Raw genomic sequence first — 23,873 nt, 5'->3', positions numbered from 1 at the left:
TTACCAGGGAGCATGGAAAAAAAAACCCCAAGCTTCCTGCTCAGGAGCATCTACCACAAATAAGTACGATTAAGCAATAATACAGCAGCAGCTACTGTAAAACAAAGTCGTTGTTTATAGAAGGAGGCTTAAAAAAATCACAATCTAAAGAATGACTGTACAGGAGCTGTATCTAACAGGATTTTATTATCTATATTAAAATATGTACCTATTATTTTCCATTAAGTCTTTCAGTATTAAGTTTTTTGTAATTTTCTAGCTTCCTATAAAGATTTTGCCTTTTGCTCCTCTAGCTGTTGCTTTACATGCATGCCTTTCTCCTCTCAAAACAAACAGAAGGAGCAACTGAAAGTTTCAAGTGTTGAAAACAGGAAATATGAAGGGGACTGATCATTGGAAAGGTATAGGCTGCAAAGCAAGCTAGAAACAGGACAACTGATCAAAGGACATTGAGTATCTCCGGGATCCTCTCTGCAAAGACAATCCTCAAATGAAAGGTTTTTCTTTTTTTTCCACAGAATTCAGACATTTCATTTATTAAATACAGAAAAGTCTGCTATCCATCTCCAAACCTGCTAAGGCCTCTCATAATACTGACCTGTTGTTTTTAGCAGACTTGTTATTAGTATTGATGACCCATGGTGCTGAAGACTACTTAGGAGTTAGTCTTCAGGGCACTTAGCAAATTACAAAATGTGGTTTACACATGCCTACAGAACTATGAGGTGGTTGCAAAGAAGGGAGAGAAATGGGAATGTAACTGTTGCTGCAGAATTCAATTTCCCCTGTCCTCAAGTCAGCACAGAAACTACTGCAAGTGACAGCATTACTAAATGTTTTTATTCAGTAGGACAATCAGAAATTTAAGGCACGGAGTTTTAGTGAACAAAGGCCATAAGTAAACTTATTTAACAGTAAGAGACAAAAATTCCATACAATTACACGAACTAACTCCCAAATTATCTAACAAAATAAAACAAGGCCTGCTGATAGAAGCACAGAAGCCACAGGGTAACACCTGTAGGGAACACCAGAAAGATCTTTTCCTGGATCAAAGATTCTCAGGTACAAACAAGTAAAGAAGCCAAACATCTATTATTCCTCATGTTCCACTACACAGGCACTACATGAGTTTGTCCTACTGAAGTCATGTCAACACTCTGTGAAAAACATTTCAAAGACAAGTTTGTCCTTTGCATCAATTTAGGGCTGTTTGCATATCAGTCATTTTGTACATCAACACACCAGAATTTAAAAAATAAAAAGATTAAACAAAAAGGAAAATAAAAAGAAATTACTTTCTCCTCATGCAACCAGGACAATTTAAACTTGAGATAACTCATGTTGCAGGGCCAGCTTATCCACAGAAATCATTAGTCACGGTCTTCAAGTCCAGAACAATAGAAGTACAGCAAACACTTGGAAGCAGTCTCTGAGCACGTACAGTTCAGCACAAGCCACTGCCACCAGAACACAAACATCCTGCACTCTCTGTTCAGTGCACCCCAATTCATCAAAATCACAAACCCACACTCTCCTCCCCTTCTTTTGATGGCTTCTACTTCCCCTCATATTCTTTTCACTTTCTCTCTCCTGCTTAACATGCCCAGTCAGCTTTAGAGAGCCTCTTCATCACTTCTCACACTGGAGATCTCTGCTAGGTTATAACCCTGCCTTTTTTCCTCACAGCACCTGTATTTTTACAGCAGTACAACAGATCTTATGATAAAAATACAAAAGTAGGAGATCTTATTGTCCCTAAGAACAAGGGTAGATGGAGGGACTTTCACCAGAGGTCAAAAAAAACCCCAAAGAGAGAAGAGAAGTCAACTGCAGGCATGAATCACATCATGCATTGAAATCAAGAATTCTTCTTTCTTAAAATATCATTAACTATTGCAGTTCAGAGAGTATAGAGGACACATTTTGTTGATCCTATTGTTAGCACCACTCAGTGCTGGGAGTTTCAAGAGTCCCACACTGGTCTTTCTTTCTCCAACAATGAAATTATTGCAGTGTAGAGCAAAACTGATCAAACGCCAGATTCTTATTGATTATGCTGTAATGAACAGCATCACTTGTAAATGTTCTTAAGTCTTTAAACAGCAGCTTTCACCACAAATCCTCCTTTTCTGGCCACTGTGGTTTATTTATCACCACAAACCTATGTCTAAATACAAAATACTGTAAAATCTGTGCGAGCCACCCATAGTGTCTCAAGATACCAAACAAATCATTACACGTGAAGATGAATTTATTACAACACAAATATTCCTATTTCAAGAATACTGACATTCACAGGACCAACTCCTACAACAGTGAAAGGTTTGGCGTTTTCTCTCCTCCCAGTGATAGTAAAGGACAGGGATTCCCCACGGCTGCAACACACTCGGTCACCAACACGCGTGGGCAAGGCCGGGACCCGTTTACGAAACAAAATCATAAGGCACCGATGGGGAGAAAGGAAACACGGGGGGAAAAAGGAAACACGGGGGGAAAAAGGAAACACGGGGAGCCACGGCCGCCGCCGCCTCCCGGCCCGGGAGAGCGAGCCGAGAGCTCGGGCCCGGCCCGGGAGAGCGAGCGCTCCCTGCTGCCCGCGGGCCGGCTCGGAGCCGGGCGAGGCGGAGGGAAATCCCCGCAGACGCGGGCAGTGCGGGGCCTGACAGCGGCGGGGCCAGCACCGCGATCGGCCGGGGAACAGAACACCGACCGCCGCCGCAGGAAACGAGGGGACGGCAGAGCGGGAGCAGCAGCCGGCAGCGCCCTGAGGGACCAGCACACCGGCCCGGGCAGCACACCGAGCGCTGGAGAACCGAGCGGCGCCGCCTCAGCATCCCGGGGCGGGCGCTGCCTGCCCGCCGCGCTTCTTCACCCCCGCCTGGCTGAGCCCGGAGGCGGCCGGTCCCGCAGGCCGGGGCGGAAGGGGCTGCCAAGGCGGAGGCGGCACTGCCCAGAGGGCGGCCCGGGGGCCGTTCCCGCCGGCGGGCACGGAGCGGCACCATTCTGGCGGGGCTCGGAGCCGCGGTGCGGGCGTGAGGGCTGGCGGCCGGGAGGAGCCGGGGGCGCGCTGGGCGCCGCTGCGCTGAGGGGGCGGCGGGCGGCAGGTCTGATTTTGAAGAAGGCGGCTGCGGGCTCCGCTGCCCCCGGGGGATCGCGGGGCCGCAGCTCGCTGCCGCCCGGGTCCCCGTGAGGGGCGCGGGGCCCGCCCGGGGTTTGGCGGAGCCCGCAGCCGCCTTCTTGAAAACCAACGTGGCGTGGCACGCGTTTTCTTCCCGAGCCGAGACAGTGTCTGTGCTCTCTCCCTCCTTCCGAGCTGCTCCTCTCGCTGCTGTGAGTAAACAAGAGACCGCACTGTGGGCTCGGGCTCTGCGCTTCGCACTCTAATTTAGGCTGGCTTAATTTAGAATAAACATTTCTTTGTGACTTAATGCCTCATTACGCGCTCATGCTCGATTTTCTAAAATAGCCGGTCTGTGGTGGTTGAATGTGGAGACGTGGCTGTGTCCCTCAGCGCTGACAGCAGAGCGAGCAGCCGGGGCTCGGCTGCTCTGCTGTCACTGGAGCTCTGACCGAGGGCTCTGCAGCATTCTGCATAAGCAAAAGAAATGAACCATGCTTGATATCCAAAAATAACAGTACCTCTTTGTATGCTAACTGATGGGAGAGGCTCTGGGGACAAGGTGTCTTTGGTTCTTTCGGGAATACCTGGATCTTTGCTGTACTGGAATGGCAGGTGAATGATGCCTCTGCATCACAAATGCATTTGTGAATTGCACTTATTAGCTTTTAAACTGCTCAATTCGCCTGTATTATTCACTGAGTTTACTTTATGCACAAGCTTAGCTGTCTTTCCTTAGTGATCTACCTATATGGGATAATTTTCTGAATTTTTTTTAATACAAACCTACCTGTTGAGTTGGTGGCATATGTTCTTGGTGAAGCCCTCTGTTTGCCATGCTCTCCAGTACAGGACTTATTTCAGAGAAAAACAATTCCAGTTCTCTGTAGTGGAAAAGAGAATTAAAACTTATCACAGTGTGTCTAACACTATGGTTATGAGTCTGAGTCAGCTAGAAAGGAATTTTTATTTCCTGAATGTAAGCTGTCCATATTCACATTAAAATTTTCAGGAGGGTGAAGTACCATACCTTAAGCATGCATCTGAAATCTGACAAGCAGAGGCAAGGCAATTGTCTTGCTATTTAATTATTAGTTTTCTACTGGCAATTTAAAGGTTACTCCCATGTGCTGTGTAGGACTGTGAAATGGTAGCCCAAATTTTAACTGAACTTAAACTCCTGGATGAACTGTGGTTCTTTGAATATATTCCAAACAGCTGACTGTTACAATCTAAATACAAAGTTTGCTGTTCAGGTCATTGGTCTGTTGTATACCCATGGGATTAGTTTTATTTGCAAGCACCCATGATTTGACTGTTTAGTGGTCAGTCTTTAATTCTCTACCACAGAGTGGTCCATTTCTGGTTGGCAGAATGTGTAGAAAAATAGCTCAGAGAATGTAATTCATTTATACAATAACTGTAGACAATATAATTCCTGTAAATGGAAATACCTTCTGAGGCCTGTATCTGAGCATGCTTTGGCCTGTGACTCAGGAATACTGAACTGTACTGTGGAGGTTTGGTGCATAGTAAAGAAGATTTAATTATTTATTAAGTTAATAGATTTAAACTAACTTTCTCATGAGGCTGTTTCTGCTAAGAGTTGGGTCACTCAGCATTCACCTAGCTGCAAAGACAGAAGTACTTGAGGGATAAGAACTAGAGAAACAGAATTTTTAATATTTTTAAAAAGTATTTGGAGTTCCAGAAAGTATATTAACAGCACTTAGATTTTTAAAGTCCAATACTTGGAAGGCTGAAATACTTAAATATGAAAAGGGGTGGCTCTATCTCAGGTACTTACGTTGAATAGAAAGTCAGAGGAGAAAAAGGAAATTACATCACATTGTCAAATAAGGAACAGCTAGCTGGAGTAGATGACTTGTAGTGCAAAAATGTGCCCCTCCTCCTGTGAATTGCTTCTGAGATTTGTTAAAGATAATGTGGTGGCAAGGTGAGCAAAAATAGGTTGTGGATTTAAGGTAGACACGTTTCTTCCCCTCCCAAAAGGGGGAAGCAGGTCTTATTTTTTCCTTCCCCTCTTTCCCATTTCTTACAAGAAATATTATAAGCTCCTTGTCAAAAGTGCTGCCTTTATAAAACCTGTCAAAAGTTTGTACAGGCATTCAGGAATCTGTGCAGCAGGTTGCTGTGTTCCATACCCATAAAGTGAAATATTCTAGAGCAAGCTTTGGTCTGCTGTGCATACCAGAAAGGTTTTCTGTGTTATGAACTGAACTTGCCTCAAATAGTTGGGCTGGGAGAACAGGGAACAGCAATAAGATTCTGTGTGTGATCGGTGATAGGTAATAGGCTGAGCTAAATATATATGCAAATGCTTCTTAGTTTCTAAACAGAGGGTTACTGTTGTTATAACACAAGTATTTATGGATATGTATCTGTATGAAAACTGTGTATTTGGGGTATTTGCCATAATTCATTTTACCACAAAAATCTGTCCACAGTTCTCACTGTGTAGATACACTGCTGTTTATGGATACATTTGACTTTTTTGGCTTACACCTAGCCCTCCTGTTGAAGTCTGAAGGTATATTTAGCTTTGTAAAAAAAAATAAAATTAAAAATCAATCTCCTCCCCAATACTTGTTGTTATTGAGATTTGTTAATACAAGCAGAGCTGGGTGATTACAAGCACCTCCTCTGCACTCTTACCATGCCTTACAGGGAAGGGTGTCAGCAGCTTCCTAATGCACCAGCAAATCTTCCAATTGCCTTGGCTTGTAAATGCCCTGTAGAAATCCCCAGCCATGCTTCGAGTTTGTACTCCATTTCTCTTGAACAGCACAAGCTGTACCATCTTCAAACGTGCTTCGATCTTCCTAAATGCCATAACTGCACAAGTAGGTCAGAGGAGCAGAGTAACTGAAAGCCCATTCTGCACAAATGAGCAGCACACAAATGGGACATCAGGAATGCTTCCTTACTGTGCAGTGTCCATTTTCTTTAGCAAATATAGTTTGATGTTATTTATGGCTGAGTTTAGGTCCTTAAACTTTGAAGGAGGCAGAATTGGGGCAGCAGTTAACAGTGAGAACTGTTGATGTTTACATCTTCATGGCTGACTCTTGTATTTTTTAATGTCAATTCCTAGAATATAACATATACTACTCAGCTTTAGTAAGAATATGCTGTCTAAAATACAAAATTTGTATTCAATTACTGCTCTCATGTCTCCCTCTTAAGATACTGTCTTCAAACAAGCTTATGCATGTTTTAAAATAGAAGCACCATTTCTCTAGACTCCACTGAAAAAGTAACTGGGTGGTTTAGTGAAAGCACTACCTCCTGATATCCTAGCTCAAGGCACAGAGGACAGTTTCATAACCCTCTGAAATGTCAAGGCAGATCACCTGTGAATTTGCAAAGAGGTCATTGATAAATGAGGCAAGCTTTATGGCTAGATAAATTGCGCTTTATTTTTAAAAACATCATGACTGAAACAAGTGAAAACTACCTTTTCCTGGAGTATGTAAATATTTGAGTCTGTTTCAGATGTTGAGCTTAGCATTCCAGAGAGATTTCAGAGAGTGATTGTGCAACTATCAGTCTTGAGAGCTGAGATTTAGACAGCATTCAGAAAGCTGACACAGTAATTACTAGTAGTGGTTTAGGCGTGGGATTTGGTGGAGGTTGGGCTTAACAAGCCCTGCAAGGGTTGTGTGTTATCACAGCTACAGGTTACATGTGCTCTCAAACTTCAGCAGTTGTTCCCCCCCCTCATATTTTATATCCTAATCAATGTCTCATGGTCCTGTCAGATCTTGTACACACACTGAGGTGGAGTACAATCATTTGCTGACTAATCAGTGTTCTATACCAGCGTTTTTTTAATTTGTGAATTGCATTTGACTTCAGAAATATTGAAATGGATAGCAGGCATTAGTCTTAAGCTCTCTTAATTAATTTTCTTTCTTTTGTAGTTTTGTTGCTAATAGGATAGGATCTGTGAGGCACAAAAAAAATCCCTGTTCAGTACAGTGTGAGCTGATAAGATGGATGCTTTGTTTGGAAATTATGTTAGTATGAAGTAATTTTAGAATTGGTGCTATATGTGTACTGTATGCTTAAGTCATTAATAAATGCTTAAGTCATTTTGACAAATGGGTATCTCTAGTGTTTGCTCCTCTGAAGAGAGTGGTTCTGCTTGCACCTACAGGACTGTGTTACTGCTTCCCAGGGCTCTGTGTTTTTATTGAATTTTGCTATGAAATATCTGCAGTTCCTGTTAGTGGGAAGGGTCCAGCTGAACTGTGTTATGCAAACATTTCCAGGGTTAAGCTAGCCTTGTAAGGAGGTCAGAGGATGGAGGATAGAGGATGGTCTTTACCAGAATCAGGAGGGCTGAATGAAGCAGGACTGTGCTGCAGCACACAGAACACTGGTTTGGCCCTCATTCACTTCTGTTAAAGTCTCCTGGCTAGAGTTATTCTGAAATGCCAGCCTAAAATCTATTGGCTATCTGGCAGTGAGTAAAACAATCCCACTTCTGTTGGTGCAGACAGTCAGGATTGAGAAAACCATCACACTCCTGGAGAGAATGGGATTAGGTCTCACACCACAGACATACAGAAGCTTTGGTTTCTTACGATGATCAATACTGGCCCGATTCAAAACTGAAAGAGCACAGCAGAGTTGTTCTTTCTCAAACAATTGTTCAGAAATTGCAAACAGTGATGCTGGATTGCAAACTAAACCTGGCTTACTGTCCTAAGTCCTGCTTAGGAGTTTGCCCATCCCTCACACTGCAGACAAGTATAATGGATCTTTCCTCCTAAGGGAAAAGGAGAATCACACATCTGCATAGAGAGCCTGGTTTTGGGCAGATTTACCATGAGCATAAGCTACTACCTGTGTCTGTACCACATTTTCTTGCAGTACCACACTGTGAAGGGCTTTTCTTGCCTTGTTTGCTGAGCCCTGGTACAGCCAGCCCTCAGCTGTTGATTGATTTTTCTTTAGATGGAATTCTTTTGGTGGAGGGATATGGACAAACTCACATTAATATTATATGTTCATAGTATTGATCTCAAGAGAGATACAAATTAAACTGTTTTACGTGGGGTTTGGTTTGGAGGTTTTTCATGTTTTTTTAAACAGACCATATTGCACTTGCTGGATGTAGGGTATTTGTGTAGATGAAGCAGAGACCCAGAGAACACGTTTTTTATAGTCGTGGGCTTAATTTCTCCTTCCTTCAGAATGCTGACTAATTTTACATTTCCCCTTCCCCTCCCTGATGAATTTCTTAAACAAAGTCCTGTGAGTCAATTCTTCTGTAGACTGATTACTTACTCAATATAAAGCAATTGCCAGCATATTTTTTCTGCCATAAATGGGCCAGATAAAGCATTCTTCACACATTCGATATAGATTTGAATGCAGCACAGTAGTTTCAGTTGAGATTATTTCAAATCACTGGATTTTCAATTAATTTGAAATCGCTAGAAGGCTTGAGGCTGTTTTAAAGTATCTTAACTCTTAAGTTAGTTAAAAATAGTTACTGTTTTATGTAAAAGAAGTTTTAGAATTCTAATTCAAGTAGTCAATAATTCTGTTTATTAGAGCAAAGGCTGTGGAAGATGGTACTTAACAGCAGAGTAGGCTGTTACACATTGGTTACACTGGAAGCTAAAATCTTTAGCAGAAAGAGAACTAAGGCAGCTACTGGAAGTTTAGATTGTTCTAGAAAACTTTTTAAAAACCTTTTTTGCATGAGTAGCTAGTAGTTTATGTTCAAGAACTGAAGTTATGGGACACACAACTGCCATATATCAATACCTTAACATACTTTCCCTTTTTTCTATGTGGTGTGGTTAAGATAACTTACCTGTTTTGTACTTTAATTTTGCAGTCAGACTCAAAACAAGAAGCTTGGTCAAATTTTCCAGTTGGCAAGTATTAGGATAGGAGGCCTTTCTACAGAGCTATTTAATTCCTTGAATACTGAAATTTTAGATGAGACATGGAACAACATCAAGTGTGCATTTCTGACATTTGTGTTCTCCCTCTTGAAGGGAATGAAAACTGCAGGAAACCTGCCAAGTCCTGAATATCAAGGCTTGTGAGACATCCTCAGAGAGCACTGCGCGATGTCAACTGCAGGAGTTGCTGCTCAGGAGATGAGAGTCCCCTTAAAAACCGGATTTCTCCACACCAGTCAAGGCATGGGCAGTCTGAAAACCTGCTGGGGTACCCACAGTGGATTTGAAAAGTGAGTGAGGCTAAAATTTATCTATTGCATCTTCAAGTCTGAGAAATGAGTGTTATGAATTCTTGTGCCAGTACGGACCTATGGTTCATTTACAGTGAAGGCTTTTTTTCATTTCTTTTTTAGTACTTTCTTCAATGTGGACCCTATAGCAGTGACATACAATTTAAACCCACCAAGCGAGCAGCATTTGCCATCCATCGGTGAGTACGAGTGGCCGCGGCCGCGGTGGGAAATGTCAGGGGTTTGTCTCGGGAGAGCCCTGCGGGCCCCGCTGGCACCGGCGCGCTCCCTGCTGGCAGCTCAGGAAACCGAGAGAACCACTGCGAAATAACACACGATCGAGTTAAACAAAAACACACACCCTCCCATCCGCCTTGTGCAGCAGCCTCTGAGTTGCCATTACACTTTTGATGGAAAAAAATATTTTGTAAAAAAGCACTTGTTCTGTTGTAGTCTTATGCTGGGATCTTTGTAGCTCTCTGGTTTATGCTTAGGGTCTCTTGAATGGCCTCATTTAACTGGAGCACTGGTCTAAAACAATAAAATAATCTGCTACTATATTAACTAATGCCTAAATCCATGACCAGACATGATCTGTAATACCTGTATTTCACTACCTGCAGACATTAAGCAGACATTATTTACTGTTGCATTAGAAGGAATTAAACATGCAGTGACAGAGTGATGTGCTGGAGTGTTACTTAGAAAAGTGTCTCTAAGAATTTCTCACCTTTCTAGGGCACTCTTCCAACCAGCCTTCCATGAATGACCACATTGCTGGAAGTTGCATCCAAGTCCCATCTCAGAAATCCAGTCCACCTCCTTTAAGTCCCAAAAATGAACAGCCAATCTCAAGGTACGACGACCATCTCGTTCCTGGCTTCAGTAAACTGTCATTAACCATGGGCTGTGTTTCTGAAGAAACACCTCCTCACATGCCCATAAAAAATGGACCAATTCAGTTCCTGTCTGCATCTGCTAACGACCGCAGCTGCAGGCCACTGCCCCCTCTGCCTATATCTGAAGACTTTACTCCAGATGAGGTTGACAAAGAGGTAGAATTCCTGACTAGCTCAGATACTGACTTTTTGTTAGAAGATTATGAACTTCCTCCTTTTAAATCCAGCGCTCCAAGCCGTCGGAGCTTTAGGGGCTGTGGACAAATCAACTATGCCTATTTCGATGCTCCAACAGGACCAAAACCAGAGGATGCCAACCCTACACAAAGCCTAAACGTGTACATATCCAGTATTTATCCTCCCCCACAGCAGCTGCATCGACGCCTGCGAAGGTCCCATTCCGGGCCAGCTGGATCTCTCAATAAACCCATAGTGAGACTAACTGGACACTTAAACAGGGCATCTCCAACTTCTGATGAAGATAAACCAGAGATTCCACCAAGGGTTCCCATACCCCCACGGGCTCTCAAGCCAGACTACAGGAGGTGGTCAGCAGAAGTTGCTTCCAGTGCATACAGTGATGAAGACAGGCCTCCCAAAGTGCCCCCTCGGGAGCCTTTGTCACGCAGCAATTCCCGCACCCCCAGCCCCAAAAGCCTCCCATCATACCTCAATGGGGTCATGCCCCCCACCCAGAGCTTTGCACCTGATCCTAAGTATGTCAGCAGCAAAGCTCTACAAAGACAAAATAGTGAAGGATCTTCCAACAGGGTCCCTTGCATTCTTCCAATTATTGAAAATGGTAAGAAGGCCAGTTCAACGCACTACTATCTGCTGCCAGAGAGACCTCCATATTTGGACAAGTATGAGAAGTTCTTCAGAGAAGCAGAGGAGAGGAGCTCCAACACCGAGGTTCAGTCCTGGTCTGGTGACTGCACAGCCACCTCAGCCCCAATGAAACTGGACTCAAAGCCCAGAATGGACATAGGTGGTCCCCTGAAACGAAAACACCTGTCCTACGTGGTTTCCCCGTAGTGTCTGGGAGCACAGCTCAGCTCAGTTGCTTGGGATGGAGCTGAACTTTATCATGTTACAAAGTTCTTACGGTTCACAGATAATGAAGTAGGAGCAGTTTGTCCTCTGAGAACTGAAAAGTGGATGGTAAAGTCCTCTTATGCTGCATATATTCGATATGTTTCTTAAGACTTTTCTTGTCTTGGTATGTAAGCTGAAAACCTACAAAGATTCTGCAGAAACATGGAGGGATAGTAGTCACAGTTGGCCAGTTGTATGCTACCCAGATGAACATGGTTGGTAGTCAGCATTATTTAAAAAAAATTAAAAATTGATCTTTGCTTTAGAGTCACTTATAAAGCAGACAACAGACCAAGTAATGCAGTACAATTTTTGTAATAGCTATTTTCCAAAATTTCTTTTACACAGTAATTCTAATGAGAACAGACTGTCCTCTTTTACTAGGATATGTCTTATAACAAGGTAACTGTGAGATATGATACCCACTTCAAGACTTGGCAGACATATTGGAAGTGCATTTTGAAAGATTAATCTATCTTACAAATTAATTTGATGCTAATAGACTTTTAAAGTGAGTTAGATTTTGTGAATTCAGTTGCTAGACACACTTGGCTCAATTTTGCAGTTTTTCCTAGAAGAGACTTGGACCAGCTATTGCTAAGCCTCTGCTGCTGCTCTTTTCCTGCTGGATCCTAGAAATGTGTGAATGTGTCCTGAGCAGCCACAGGGCTGCTGTTAGGTGGGCAGTAACAACTATGCTCACCTAGAGTCAGAAATGATGACTGTATTAAATACAGAAACACAGCACAAGCTGGTCTTGTGTTCTGGTTTCTGTTCAGTATTTTAGGGGAGGAGGAGGGGGGTTTGAGGAAAAAACATGATTCCATTTGTGAACAGTGTCAGTCCCATCTCTTGCTGCTTCAGATGCTGCTTCTTGCTGTTTTTCCTCACTGTGCCTCAGCCATTCACTGAAGTTCACTGAGGTGCCACCTTAGCAGTTTCTTGTGCTCAGTTTGGTTACATTTGTCCTCTCACAGATAAGCACAAGAGAAAGGGTGCTCATTAACAGAGGTGCAGAAGATGAATGTGTTCCTCCTAACAGAAGTAAACAAGGTGTTTACAGTTTAAACTGCTGAATGAGATGTTTGAGCTATTTTAAGCTTACTTTTTATTTGTTTTAGTACAAACTAAATGAAGGTGAAATACATGCTATAGAAATGCACTGATATTTCTGCATTGTGTACAGTATTGAATAAAAAATAATTCACTTTGTATTTTGAATATTGTCATGTCTTGAGTTTAATAAAGTTATAAAATACTTATTTATGATACATTTTGGTTTTTTGTTTTATTGAATAGTGCATGCAATTGCATTTTAGTTCTGCATTTACTGGAAAGTTCAAAGTTAGTAATGTTAAATGTGCAACAGATGTTGAATTCAGCTTGCATTTAATTCAAGATTTCTGCTGAAGTGTTCAATAACTCACATTGCACACCATTAATTCTAATTCCACCCTACTAACTGGTAGCATGGTATCTATAGTTTTGTGCTGACAATAAAACATCCTGTAAGATTAAGTTATCTGGCCTAACATTATTAATGATTTGTTTTTTTTCTAGAGTCACCTATAGTACATTAGCCACCATTGTACAGAAAGGAAAGGGCAGTAGCATTCCTGTCTTCAGTTTCTCACCTGGTAGAAAACAGCATGAGTAAGAGGGGAAAGAAATGGTGAATACTTATCACAGAGCAAGTATTTCACCACAGTATGCAGGCCATGGATGAGGTAACTGCAGGCAGAAAGCATCACCCAACTCTGATCCTCTGGCTGTGTGGATGTTTGTGTCAGTGGGCTTATTTCAGAATAAAACAGGGTACCAGCCTTGGAATTGTACTGAAGTTGTGAAAACTGTGAAAAGTCAGATGCAGTTTTTCAGTAATGCCCAACCCCTTGGCTCTTACACCTTGTGGGGCTGCTGAGATTCATTTAGGAAGGTGCTTGAACACCTCCTGCTGTGCCCATGCAGATGACAGACTTCAAAACATAAACAAGTTACCTAATCCTGTGCAAGCCTTTCAACTCATATTCAGCCTACTGAAAGCTCTGCTTTCCTCCACCCCTGGATTTTTATAAGATGAAAAGGTAAAATCTGTGCTTAAACTGCTTGTATTTAAGGGGAAGGCTGCAACTCTAGGACCCCAAAATAACGTGAACTCTCAGTTCCACCACACTGCTGCAGCAAACAGATGGACCCTGCCAAGCTGCAGCTCTCCCTCCCAGACTGTTAGAGCTGGCACAGACTCAGGACTTGTCATTCCAGCAGAACTCCCTCTAAACCCAAATAACTGCCCTACAAATCTCTCCTGGCCTTTGCCTCTGGGTCCCACTCCATTCCTGACACTCCACATTTTTTCCTTAAACATATCTGGTATAAAATAGGGTATGTGTTACAGTATCTGCAGCATGTATTTTCACTTCTGTTAGCAGTAGAGGTGCCCTAAAAAACAGCTAATGTAGCAGCAGAAGGTTTTTTACTTGACCTGCTTCTGTGTACAAGCTATTATCATATTTATAGTGCTGAAAAACTTAAAACCATTAGAAAACTTGTGCTTTTGAATGGTCTTACATAACCTTTTCTGAAATTCCTAAAACAGTTAAGACTTAACCTAACCTCCATGTGTTTTTCTACTAGGGGAAAAAAAAATTGCATACTCCATTGCTGAGGATATTGGTATTGGCCACTTAGTCCTGAGTATTAAAAAAAAAAAAAGCCACTGTAGTGATGTTAACTTTCCTATTGTGAGCTGTGTCAGCTGAATTACAGCACAATGTTAAGAAGTTAACATTTCAGAAGTCAGGCAAGGAGCTGCTTGGCCATGAGCAAGACTTTCAAACAGGTTACAGAGCTCACATCCCTCTTGAGTACAAGGAAAGTAACTTACAGGCAAGTCTTACAGTGTAAAACTAACTATTTTATCTTCAAAATTCTGTAGTAAAGAGGTCTCACTGAGGACCTGGTCCACAATTCAGTGGTTCTTTTTGTGAAGGGGTCTCTGACAAAAGCAGGTGGAAGCCTTGCACGTTTTCTTAGACACCAGGTTCCTGTGCTTTGGGAATCAGTCTGCATGATCCAAAAACCATTTCGTTTTCCAAGTGAGTAATTAAGGCTGTAGAGCTGTGGGGGAAGCTTTGCAAGTTCTGGCCAGAAGACATTTCTCTGCTCATCCCCTGGCACATGATAAGACTTGTCAGGACACAACATGCTTTTGCAACAGCCTGATCACATGTTTGAATATTTAGAGTTTGGACTCACTTGAGCAAGGCCTGACAGCTTGCCTCTGCGAGCTAGATTTGACTGGAATAATCACACTTCAAAGCAGTTACAAGTTGATAAACTGAAGTTTGGAGGGTCCAGGGATTTGTGTTGAAGCAGGGAAGGGAGATGTGTGTGTGTGGAAAGGCAGTGCTGCCCACAGCCCCCTGAGGAAGGAGCAGGGTGCCCACGCTGCTCCCCTGCCCTCAGCACTCTTCTTCTTTTCTCAGGAGCCCTGTTGTGCCCACCCAGCCATGCCAGGGAGGACTCCTTGGTGTCAGGAGGCAGCAGCTGTGCTGGGGCAAAGGGGATGTACCACAACAAACTCCAGCACAGCCCTACAGCGAGCCCAGGATCGTTGGGATGTGTCTGGCAGCCAAGCTGGTGAGAATGGGAGGAGGGTGCTGGGTGCCCTCTCCCCCAGGCTCAAAACCATTGATAGCACAAGCAAAAGCACAATGAGTAACAACTGAGAGCAAAAGGCATCTGTCATATTCACCCTGTTTGCAGAACACTCTTTACTTGGTGAGCTTGACTGGCAAATCAAGCCAGAGGAGCTGAGTCTGGCTGGTACCTAAAGGAAAGGATGTTTGCCTCACTTTTTCCTGAAAAGAAAAGGCTGTGTTAGTACTAGGTGACTTGAAAAACCCATTAGCTAAACTTCACCATATTAACTTGCTGTTAAACAGATAAAGTCAGTAAATAACACAGAGCTGTAGCTGATCATCAGCTTCTTTTGCATCACAAGAGATAAACCAGAAAGTAAACCTGATTCGGAAGTATGCTGATTGACGACATCATTAAAATCTGCAGTCATTTAAATGCACTGATTGTTGTTGCTGTCATTAAGAGTTTTCCATTCACTCCCAGACTGCAGCAGGCACAATTACTACCATCCTGAAACTGCAGAGGAGCACCCAGCAACATCACATGTGCTCCTGCTGCAGCCTTGGTTTTGTTTTTAAACAGTCTGAGTGAAGTGTTAAGTTTGACATGAAAAAGGAAAGGATTCTTCTAGTCCAGGACAAAGACACCAATTTTGCAAGGGCAGTTACTACAGCAGAGTAGTTGCTGATGGTGTTCAAACCAAGTCTTGTCAAGAATTCAGGGTTAAGGTGATGGCCAGATCAGTCATGGTGGAATTCCCAGCCTTCAAACTCATGATTACAGACTGTGGCCCTTATAAACACTTTTAATATTACAAGCTGTATGTTAAATACATACTCACTGGATTATGTCAAGAAGGAAATTGGAGATGAAGGTAAACCCTCATTTTATCTGCATGTAGGCACTCTGCAGTTAGGTAACCTATTGATTTTCTTTGGGTGTACTTAATGTTCCTAGGGTAAACTTTTGTTTGTAAAGTAGGCTAATCTTACCATTTCCTGTCAGCTTGCTTTTCAGAACAGTTTGTATTCATTTAAAACTGAAAACATACAGCAAATGTTCTGTTTCACACAGCTTCCTGGCACTGAAAATCTAGCACACAACGTTTAATTATACTTATTAATATTCGTTAAATAGCACTGCAGAAATTTCTGGCTGCTGAGCTTGTGATTAGCATTTGTAAACTGAAAGAGGTGTTACCCCCACCCATCCTGCATCGTAATTCAGGCCTTGCATAATCCCCACCCAAATGCCTATTTTCATCCACAGAGCTCATTATTTTGTCTGAATCATACATGGAAGCCACACCCGTGATTGCTCATATACTGTTGCTATATTATTTATATATTGGTGTGCACCTTGATCCCAGTTGTGGTTAATTTTGGAAAAGGTGTTAGGTATTCCAAATTCTAAGTGGCATGCCACTGAAACATGGGAACCATGACTGCTATTCATTTCCTTACAAAGTGATTCAGAGGAAGAGATGCTTCTTTCTGAAGATTAAAACTGTCATCCACACATTATTAACATGTGAAAGCCACAAAGTCAGAAAAGTGCAAATACACTGCCATGAAATACCAGAAGGAAACCATGCCAGATAATCCCACCATACCCACCTGAATCTGCTTAAGGATGCTAATTACTAATCACGTTGAGTTGTCATAACATAATAAGAGGCCTCCATGCACCAAGTCTCTGGATCAAGCATGGGGTCATCTGGCCTGACACAGAGCAGCTTCCCCTGCCCACCACCTACCCAGGTGACCAAGAGACACCTTTCTGTTACCCATAATATTTATTTTACCTTTATTCATGTGTTTATTCTTTTCACAACCACTTCAAGGACAGGGTCAGCACTACTGAGTGCCCTGTGGAAGGCAACTGGAGCACACAACCAGCCCTATAAACTTTGCAGTGGTGAGGAGTCAGGCTCTCCAGGAGCTTATCAGCCCCAAGGAAGCTCACACAAAGGACCACATCAGCTCATGCCTTGTTGAGTCCAGCTGCTCCATGGCAAGGTGCAAGGGAGCCACCAGTGAACAGCAAGTGGCCTCTGACAGGTTACTCTGACAGGACAGCCCTGCAATGCCTGTATTGGCATCTACTGAATGTTAAGCAAGGTCCAGAGAAAAGAACCATTTCAGGCTGCACTTGGTGATTTCACTGGCCCCACGTCGTGTTGAGAAGTTATTCAAGACAAGTTTTCAGTTGCACACCCCAGCACTTGGAGCTTCAGCAGCTGGAATTGGGACTGGGCTGCTGTGATGCAGAATCTACACAGCACCAGCACAGCACCAGGCACGTGGCAGTGCAGAGGCCACCAACACAGGGCAGAGGTGAGATTACACACCCTGACACGTTCTGTTGCTCATGGGATTCAATTGCTAGTGGGAGGGAGGGTTGTCTTTTCAGAGTAACTTCTCATCATGGTGAAAAAAACCAATGAATGAAAGTAACTGCTTCATTAAAAGCCACGGGGACAGACAGCCCCACCTGAGACACCTTTAAAAATGGATGCCAGCAAGGTGAGTATCAGTAAGCTCCTCTTCAAACAGAGGCTGAGGGAGAGCTGCCATGAGGCTCTGATGAAGAAGGGCTTGCCTGAAGGAAGGATGAACTGGTTAGTTCCTGAATTCACGTTAAATGGTTTAGTGCTATTGTTTTGTTAAAGGCTGACAGGCTGAACACACATATTGTGAAAGGTGAGGTGACCATGTGAGGACATTTTCTTCTGCAGTCAATCATATCATGGCCAGTGCTGGGTGCAGTACACGACTGGAAAAGCCAAGGACCCCCTCACTCCACAGGGAATATTCCCAGTGGAGGAGCAGCCCTCTGCACTAAGACAGAGAGCAGGCACGGCCAGCAGTCCAAGCTGAGCTGAGGTGACAGCAGAGTGCACAGGAGAGCTCCAGAGTGCTCAGCCTCAGCTGCTGACACCTCACAGGCCACTGCAGGGTGCCCTGGACATGCTGCCTCTCGCAGGCCACACTTCTGCTGTCATCTGAGCTTAATTGGACCAACTTGATCAAAAGCAGTCTCCACGATAAGACAGGATGCTATTGCATGCCCTGGAGCAGCACGATGAGTAAGGCAGCTGTTTTACAAGCACTTCAGTTCACAATTTAACACCTGAGCTGAGTGTTGGGCCAGCAGCCTCCTGCAGGGAGCAGCCAGTGCAGCACAGCTGCAGAAGCCTGACTTTCTGCAGCAGCACAAGAGGCAGGCAGGCTCACTGCAGCCCTGCAGGGTTCCATGAGGCTGAACATTCCCCTGAGAGGCTCCGTGCAAAGTGACACACAAGTGGCCAAGAGACAAAGCTAGAGAGGCCAAAGCCTCCAACTCTTCTTCATGACCTATGGAAATGCCTGTGGACAGCAAGAGCAGGGCAGGGGAGGCTTCATCTGCTCTCCTCATTATGGGTGATTGGGACAGAACCATCACTGGGCACCAGCCAGGGAATGTCACCCTAAGTGCCCTTCCTTTCTTTTTGAAATGATTATTAAAGTTGTTAATGCTCTGTAGCTCTCCAAAGATGAGGGAGGAAAAAAAAATTTGCTGCAGGGGATTTTTTTGAAAGCTGCCAGCAAAGCTCTGTGAGCCCATCCAGGAGCTTAGAGCTTCATTATTTCTAATTTCCTAGTACAAGCATTCATTTACTGTCTACATGATTGAAAGGAAGGTAAAGTACTCCTTTGCAAAACACCATGGAAGAACAACTGAGCAGTATATCACATGTAGTCACGAGAAAAGTCAGCACAGATAAATGCATCATCTGTTGCTAGTTCTCTCAGAGACTGCAATTCCCCACCCAAGAGCAGATTTCCTGAAAAATGCAAACGAAGTGCTGTGCCCATCAGTGATCAGACTCATCACCACCCGAGGCAGCACCTACTTCCTCCCTGTGTGCCAGTCACTGCCAGCTGATGACTTCAGTGTGAGAGTGCTTTTTCCACAAAATAATAATAATCTCTCTGGGTCTGAGACTAGAGCTGCACGTACGTGGGAGTAGCAGTGTGTTTCTTAGGAGAACTCATTAAAACCTGAAAATATTTCAATGCACAGAAGTAGGCTGCTCTCAGACTTGGCACTACTTAGAGTAGAATGTGTGCAACTTTAAAAGTGGTTCTGAAATGACACAGAGACCATTCTGACAGCATAACTCATTGGAACTTAACAGCACAGAGAAACCAAACACCTAGCTCAGAGAAGAGCTGAAACTGTAAGAACCTCAACACAAAGATGCCTCTTCATAGTACAGAAATTCTGAAAATCCTAAATTCTAGCAGCAAAAGCCCTGAACAGAGCCTTTAAGAACCAAAGTGATTCTGACTAAACTACAGTGCAGGAATTATCCTCCTTGCCAGGCTCAGAGCCAGCAGATGATGCTGTATTGCCCAGCACCAAACCCCATATTTTCCATGAGTAAACACAGTGGGACTGGCTGTCAGGGAGCCACAGCAGCAGAACTGCAGGCAAGTTCTGTCTGTGGCTCAGAGGTGCTCCCACTGTAAGCTGTAAAAATAATTATACCATCAATATTCAGAAATCAGAAGGATTTGCACAGAAATGTCCCCAGTCCTGCTGGGAAACTTCCATCAGCTGTGGAGAGCTTCAGTGTTACGAATGTTACACAAGTCTCACTAGACCAACCCTGCTCTTCAGAATGTGAGTGCCTGCATGAGATCCTCAGAAAACTTTTCTTCTTCCTCCCTCTACCATTACTGGAATGGCCTTGAATTAAACTGTAAAAGTACAGAAGTATCTACATGACTTGGAGGGCCATAAACCCTATGTAGGGAGGAATTATTTAAGGTTGTACAAAGGGTATAATTAGAAGCTGTTGAATGAAGTAAAGCAAACGAACAAGCCCAAGTGTAAAAGCTTCCTGTCAATCTGTGATGCCTTCTAGCACACAGAAGAGTCTTGTAGAGAGCAGAAAGGCTCCTAGAGCTGCTACAGAGGCTGAGTGTGACACAGAGCACTGCAAGCCCTGACTGCTGCACCACCCAGAGCAGCCTCAGTGCACCTCAGCAACATGGAAGAATTGTTACCTAAAACACAGGATCCTGGCTTTCCCAAGGCTGGACTCAGTTCTGGAGCCTAGCACGTGTGCCACACTGCTTCCCAAAGCATGGCTACAAAAACACAAGCCAGAAATGCTGCCTAGTGCCTTAAATAATAATGTACCGTGGGTGCACTCAGGATACAGAGAGCTGGGCTCAGTTCCCTCCCATCTGGGCTGTGTGGCTGGGCCTGCTCTGCACACACAGCTCTCCAAGTGTCCACAGATGCTCCTGGAAGACAAGGGTGAGGTCTGCCCTGTGACACCTTCCACACAGGACACATGCTGAGTGAAGGAGCTGGGCCACTCTCTGAGGCAGCCCCACTGCAGGGATTCCACAACCTGCTCCCTGCCCCTGCCCTTCCCTGGATGCTTCTCAAGAGGAGCCAGGAAGAGGCTGAAGGCCAGATAAATTGTGTCAGCAAGGACAGCCTGTCCCTTTTTGCTGTTCTTCCCAGAAAGCTTCTGATTTCCTGCCAAGTGATGATGCTGCAAGAACTGTAGAATATCCAGGGAAGCTCAGAGCAGGGAGTGTTGTGAGAGCTGGGCTGTCAGCTGACAAACCAGGGCAGCAGAGAGGCACATCTGCTCTCATTTTACATCTTTTTCCTTTCTTTCCATACCACATGCAAGACCACATTCCAAACATGCTGAAAGATTATCTACAGGCAACAATTAATTGATTCACCCAGTGTTTTGTTGCTTCTTTTTCAAGCTTCAAATGTTGCATCCCATGCCCTACTAAAATGCAGTCTCCATATAACAGCATCACATCCTCTCTTCTGAAGGCAGAGTATGAGAACATGAATGACAGCATGGGTGCAGTGCTAGGGATGATTTCTGTAGTTGACACCCTCCTACTTCTCTGTCACATACTTCTCTTTCCAACCCTTTCATGGGTCACCCAGGCTGCTGCAAGACAGGTACTTTTTATCATTTTGGGATCACTGCTTATGTTTGCATCATGATGCATCTTTTTGTTGAAAGAACAAACCAAACAATCAGACTAAGTAACCATTTTTTGCTCTGACAGTCACTGTGGGCTTGCTACCAAATGGTAAGCATGTACCTAAATGACCAGCAAGCTGCCCAAGGCTTGTAATTACTGGATGAAGCTTGTGTGCTTTGACAGCTTTCAGTACCAGTGTGCAGGCTGATCTGTATCCATTGTGGTTCTGTCTCCACCCATTCTAAAAGTAAAACCTTTGTCTCTCTAGAAAAGCATCCCTTCTCTGTTGCTGAGAGGGACATATTCCTGAGATAGGATTTGCTCCTGCTCACAGTACAGTGCACCTCACCTTTCCCTTTTGGAAAGAAACTTCCAAAGAACTGCAAGAAAACCAGACTGTGCACTCTTCACGTTTCTTCTGCTTCTTCTTCAGTTAGAAGCTCTCAGTCTGAATGAAAATATTTCCCATCACTGCAAGTATTCACTGATGGCTCCAGCATCTATGCCCTCTTGTGCATTCCTGCTCCTAAGCCATATAATACTTCTCAATTCCCTAAGAGAACTCATTCTCAATGAAGCATTCAAGCCCACAGAACAACCAGAGTCAAGAGAAAAAAACTCACATTATTCTTGAGAGATGATCCGAGGCATAGAGCAGATGCCAACTGGCAGCCTTCTCATCAGGAAAACAACCAACCCCCAAACCCTCCAGCTGCCAGGGAACAAAATGCTAAATGTTAGAGAAGAGTGGATGCATTCCCTTCAGCTTCAGCTGAGCTCAGTGGCAGCAGAAACCCAATTACCACAGGTTCTAAAACCAAAGCTTGCAAATAATAAAAAGGCAAAAAGTTTCAGTGTACATGAAACAATGAGCAGAAAACTACCTCAGCTCATCTTTCAACAGCAGGTAAAAGAGGATTTTATGAAAAGAGATACTGAAATGGCAGAAAAAAAGCATTTTGCTAACTGGAAGGCAACTTTTTTTCCCTCAAACCAGCAAATTCCTTTGTAATGCTTACCCTAAGAGGAAAATTAGCTAATCTTAGTTCATACACTTACTTACCCTAACTGAAAGACCAAGTTAATGACACAGAAAGAGAACCCAAGTAAATTCATGTTTGCTGGACAGCTGCAATGTCAAGGGTTGGGAACAGGGTCAGCTGCATGAAGGTAACTGTGATGCAAGCAGCACTACAATATTTTATTTACCAAGTCTTCTGCTGAACACGGTGGAAGAATCTGCAAGTTAAGCAGATACATCCATGGGCTCTAGGCTCATTTTTCTGAGTGTTTTTCCTATTACCATTTTAATGGGAGTGGGAAAGCCCAAATATACACACTGAAAACCTCATTTCTCTAAGTTGAACTCCCTCAGCCTTGGAGAAAAAAAATTATAATCAAATTTATGGCCACTTTGCTAATGCTTTGCATTCAAATATTTCTGCAAGACTAAAAACAATACAAGCATGGAAATATTTTCCTTCTAATGTTACAAAGCAGTGCTGCCACCCAGGAATGCAGAGCTTTTCCTGTATTCTGAATCATGCCCATTTACAAACCAAGTAATTATTCCAGATTCTAGGACAAAGACTCTTTCCATCATTTGGTTTACATTTGCATGGCAATACCAGTTAGATGTGCAGATTTACCACACAAACTTGTAAAATCTTACATAGATTACAACTTTTGCATATCTTGAGCATATTTCAAAGCTAGAGAAACATATGAAATATTTCCTAAACAAATTAAGAGACAGAGCATAGAGTTGAAGCAGTTCTTCCAGTAGTTATTAACAACACAGACATTTCTTAATTCTAAATTTGCAAAAGTATCCATGTATTTCATTACGAAAATGCAGTAATTGAGAATGAACTTGTTTCCCATTAAAATAAGCAATCATAAAGGCTCCTGTGCAGTAATTTTCTGAAGTTCAGACTATGCACTTCAGATGTATGCAGAACCAGATCTCCAGATGCTGGGGTAACTTCAGAGTCCAGTGAGGTGCCATCCTTAGGCATGACTGCTGACAGAGCCAGGTAACACCAGAATGATTTGGTGCATGGAAGGTAGCAAAGAAGGAAATTGATGCCAAGTTCTTCATTCTCTTGGGAATACAGCTCCATTACTTCCTCCAGAGACCTGTCCTGCAACTCCTCCAAACTGACAAAGGCTCACTTAAGCCAGGCTTGTAGCAACTTCCAATTTTTAGTAAGCAGAAACAAGTGCTGCTACTGGTGGCATTCTACCAAATCCAAACTTCAGGCTTGATACTAATTATTAGCTGCCCAAATAGCTCAATGGATCTGCAACCATTTAATGCAGAAGACAAATTTCAATGTTCAATCTGCAGGAACTCTGGGGTGCTTGACAAGGTATGAATATTCACATTTTTCATTTAGTTCCAACACTGCTGGAAAATTAATACTAATTATTTGCCTTATTTTTACACAAGAAATTGAACTTTTTTTTTAACTAATTCTAGGTTACAACTTAATAATCTATGTCATGAAATCAGAGAATATCCTGAGTTGGAAGAGACTCATGAAGGTCATCAGAACCAATTCCTGACTCCACATAGGGCAATCTAAAAGTTAACTCAAACAGCCAAGAGAAGTGTTTGAGAAGTGCTGTCCAAACACACTGTGAATGCTAGCAGGCCTGGGGTCATGACCACCTCCCCAGGGAGCTTGTTCCAGAGCTTGGCCACCTTCCCCTTCCAGCTCAGACTCCAGAAGAACTGGGTGAGAATCTAAACAGATGTTGTTTTAAATAAATGTTGTTTCAAATTGTTGTTTTAAATAGTACATGGTGGTAAAAAGGTTTCATGGGTCTGGGTTGGGAGAACACAGAAAGGAACAACACACCAG

General features: G+C 43.3%; 1 protein-coding gene across 1 annotated transcript; it reads left to right on the top strand.

The window, feature by feature from the left end:
• The first annotated feature begins 3,121 nt into the window (after window positions 1–3,121).
• Window positions 3,122–12,621, top strand: ERRFI1 (ERBB receptor feedback inhibitor 1). The gene is made up of 4 exons (XM_039727632.1): window positions 3,122–3,333; window positions 9,160–9,356; window positions 9,480–9,556; window positions 10,095–12,621. The coding sequence occupies exons 2-4, from the start codon at window positions 9,235–9,237 to the stop codon at window positions 11,288–11,290; spliced, it is 1,395 nt and encodes a 464-aa protein (XP_039583566.1). The 5' UTR covers window positions 3,122–3,333; window positions 9,160–9,234; the 3' UTR covers window positions 11,291–12,621.
• The last annotated feature ends 11,252 nt before the right edge of the window (window positions 12,622–23,873 follow it).

Source organism: Passer montanus, unplaced genomic scaffold (genome assembly GCF_014805655.1).
Source record: "Passer montanus isolate IOZ18808 unplaced genomic scaffold, ASM1480565v1 scaffold62, whole genome shotgun sequence".
Classification (NCBI taxonomy): Eukaryota; Metazoa; Chordata; class Aves; order Passeriformes; family Passeridae; genus Passer; species Passer montanus.
The sequence above is the reverse complement of the archived record's forward strand: the minus strand, read 5'-3'. Positions and strand labels throughout refer to the sequence as shown.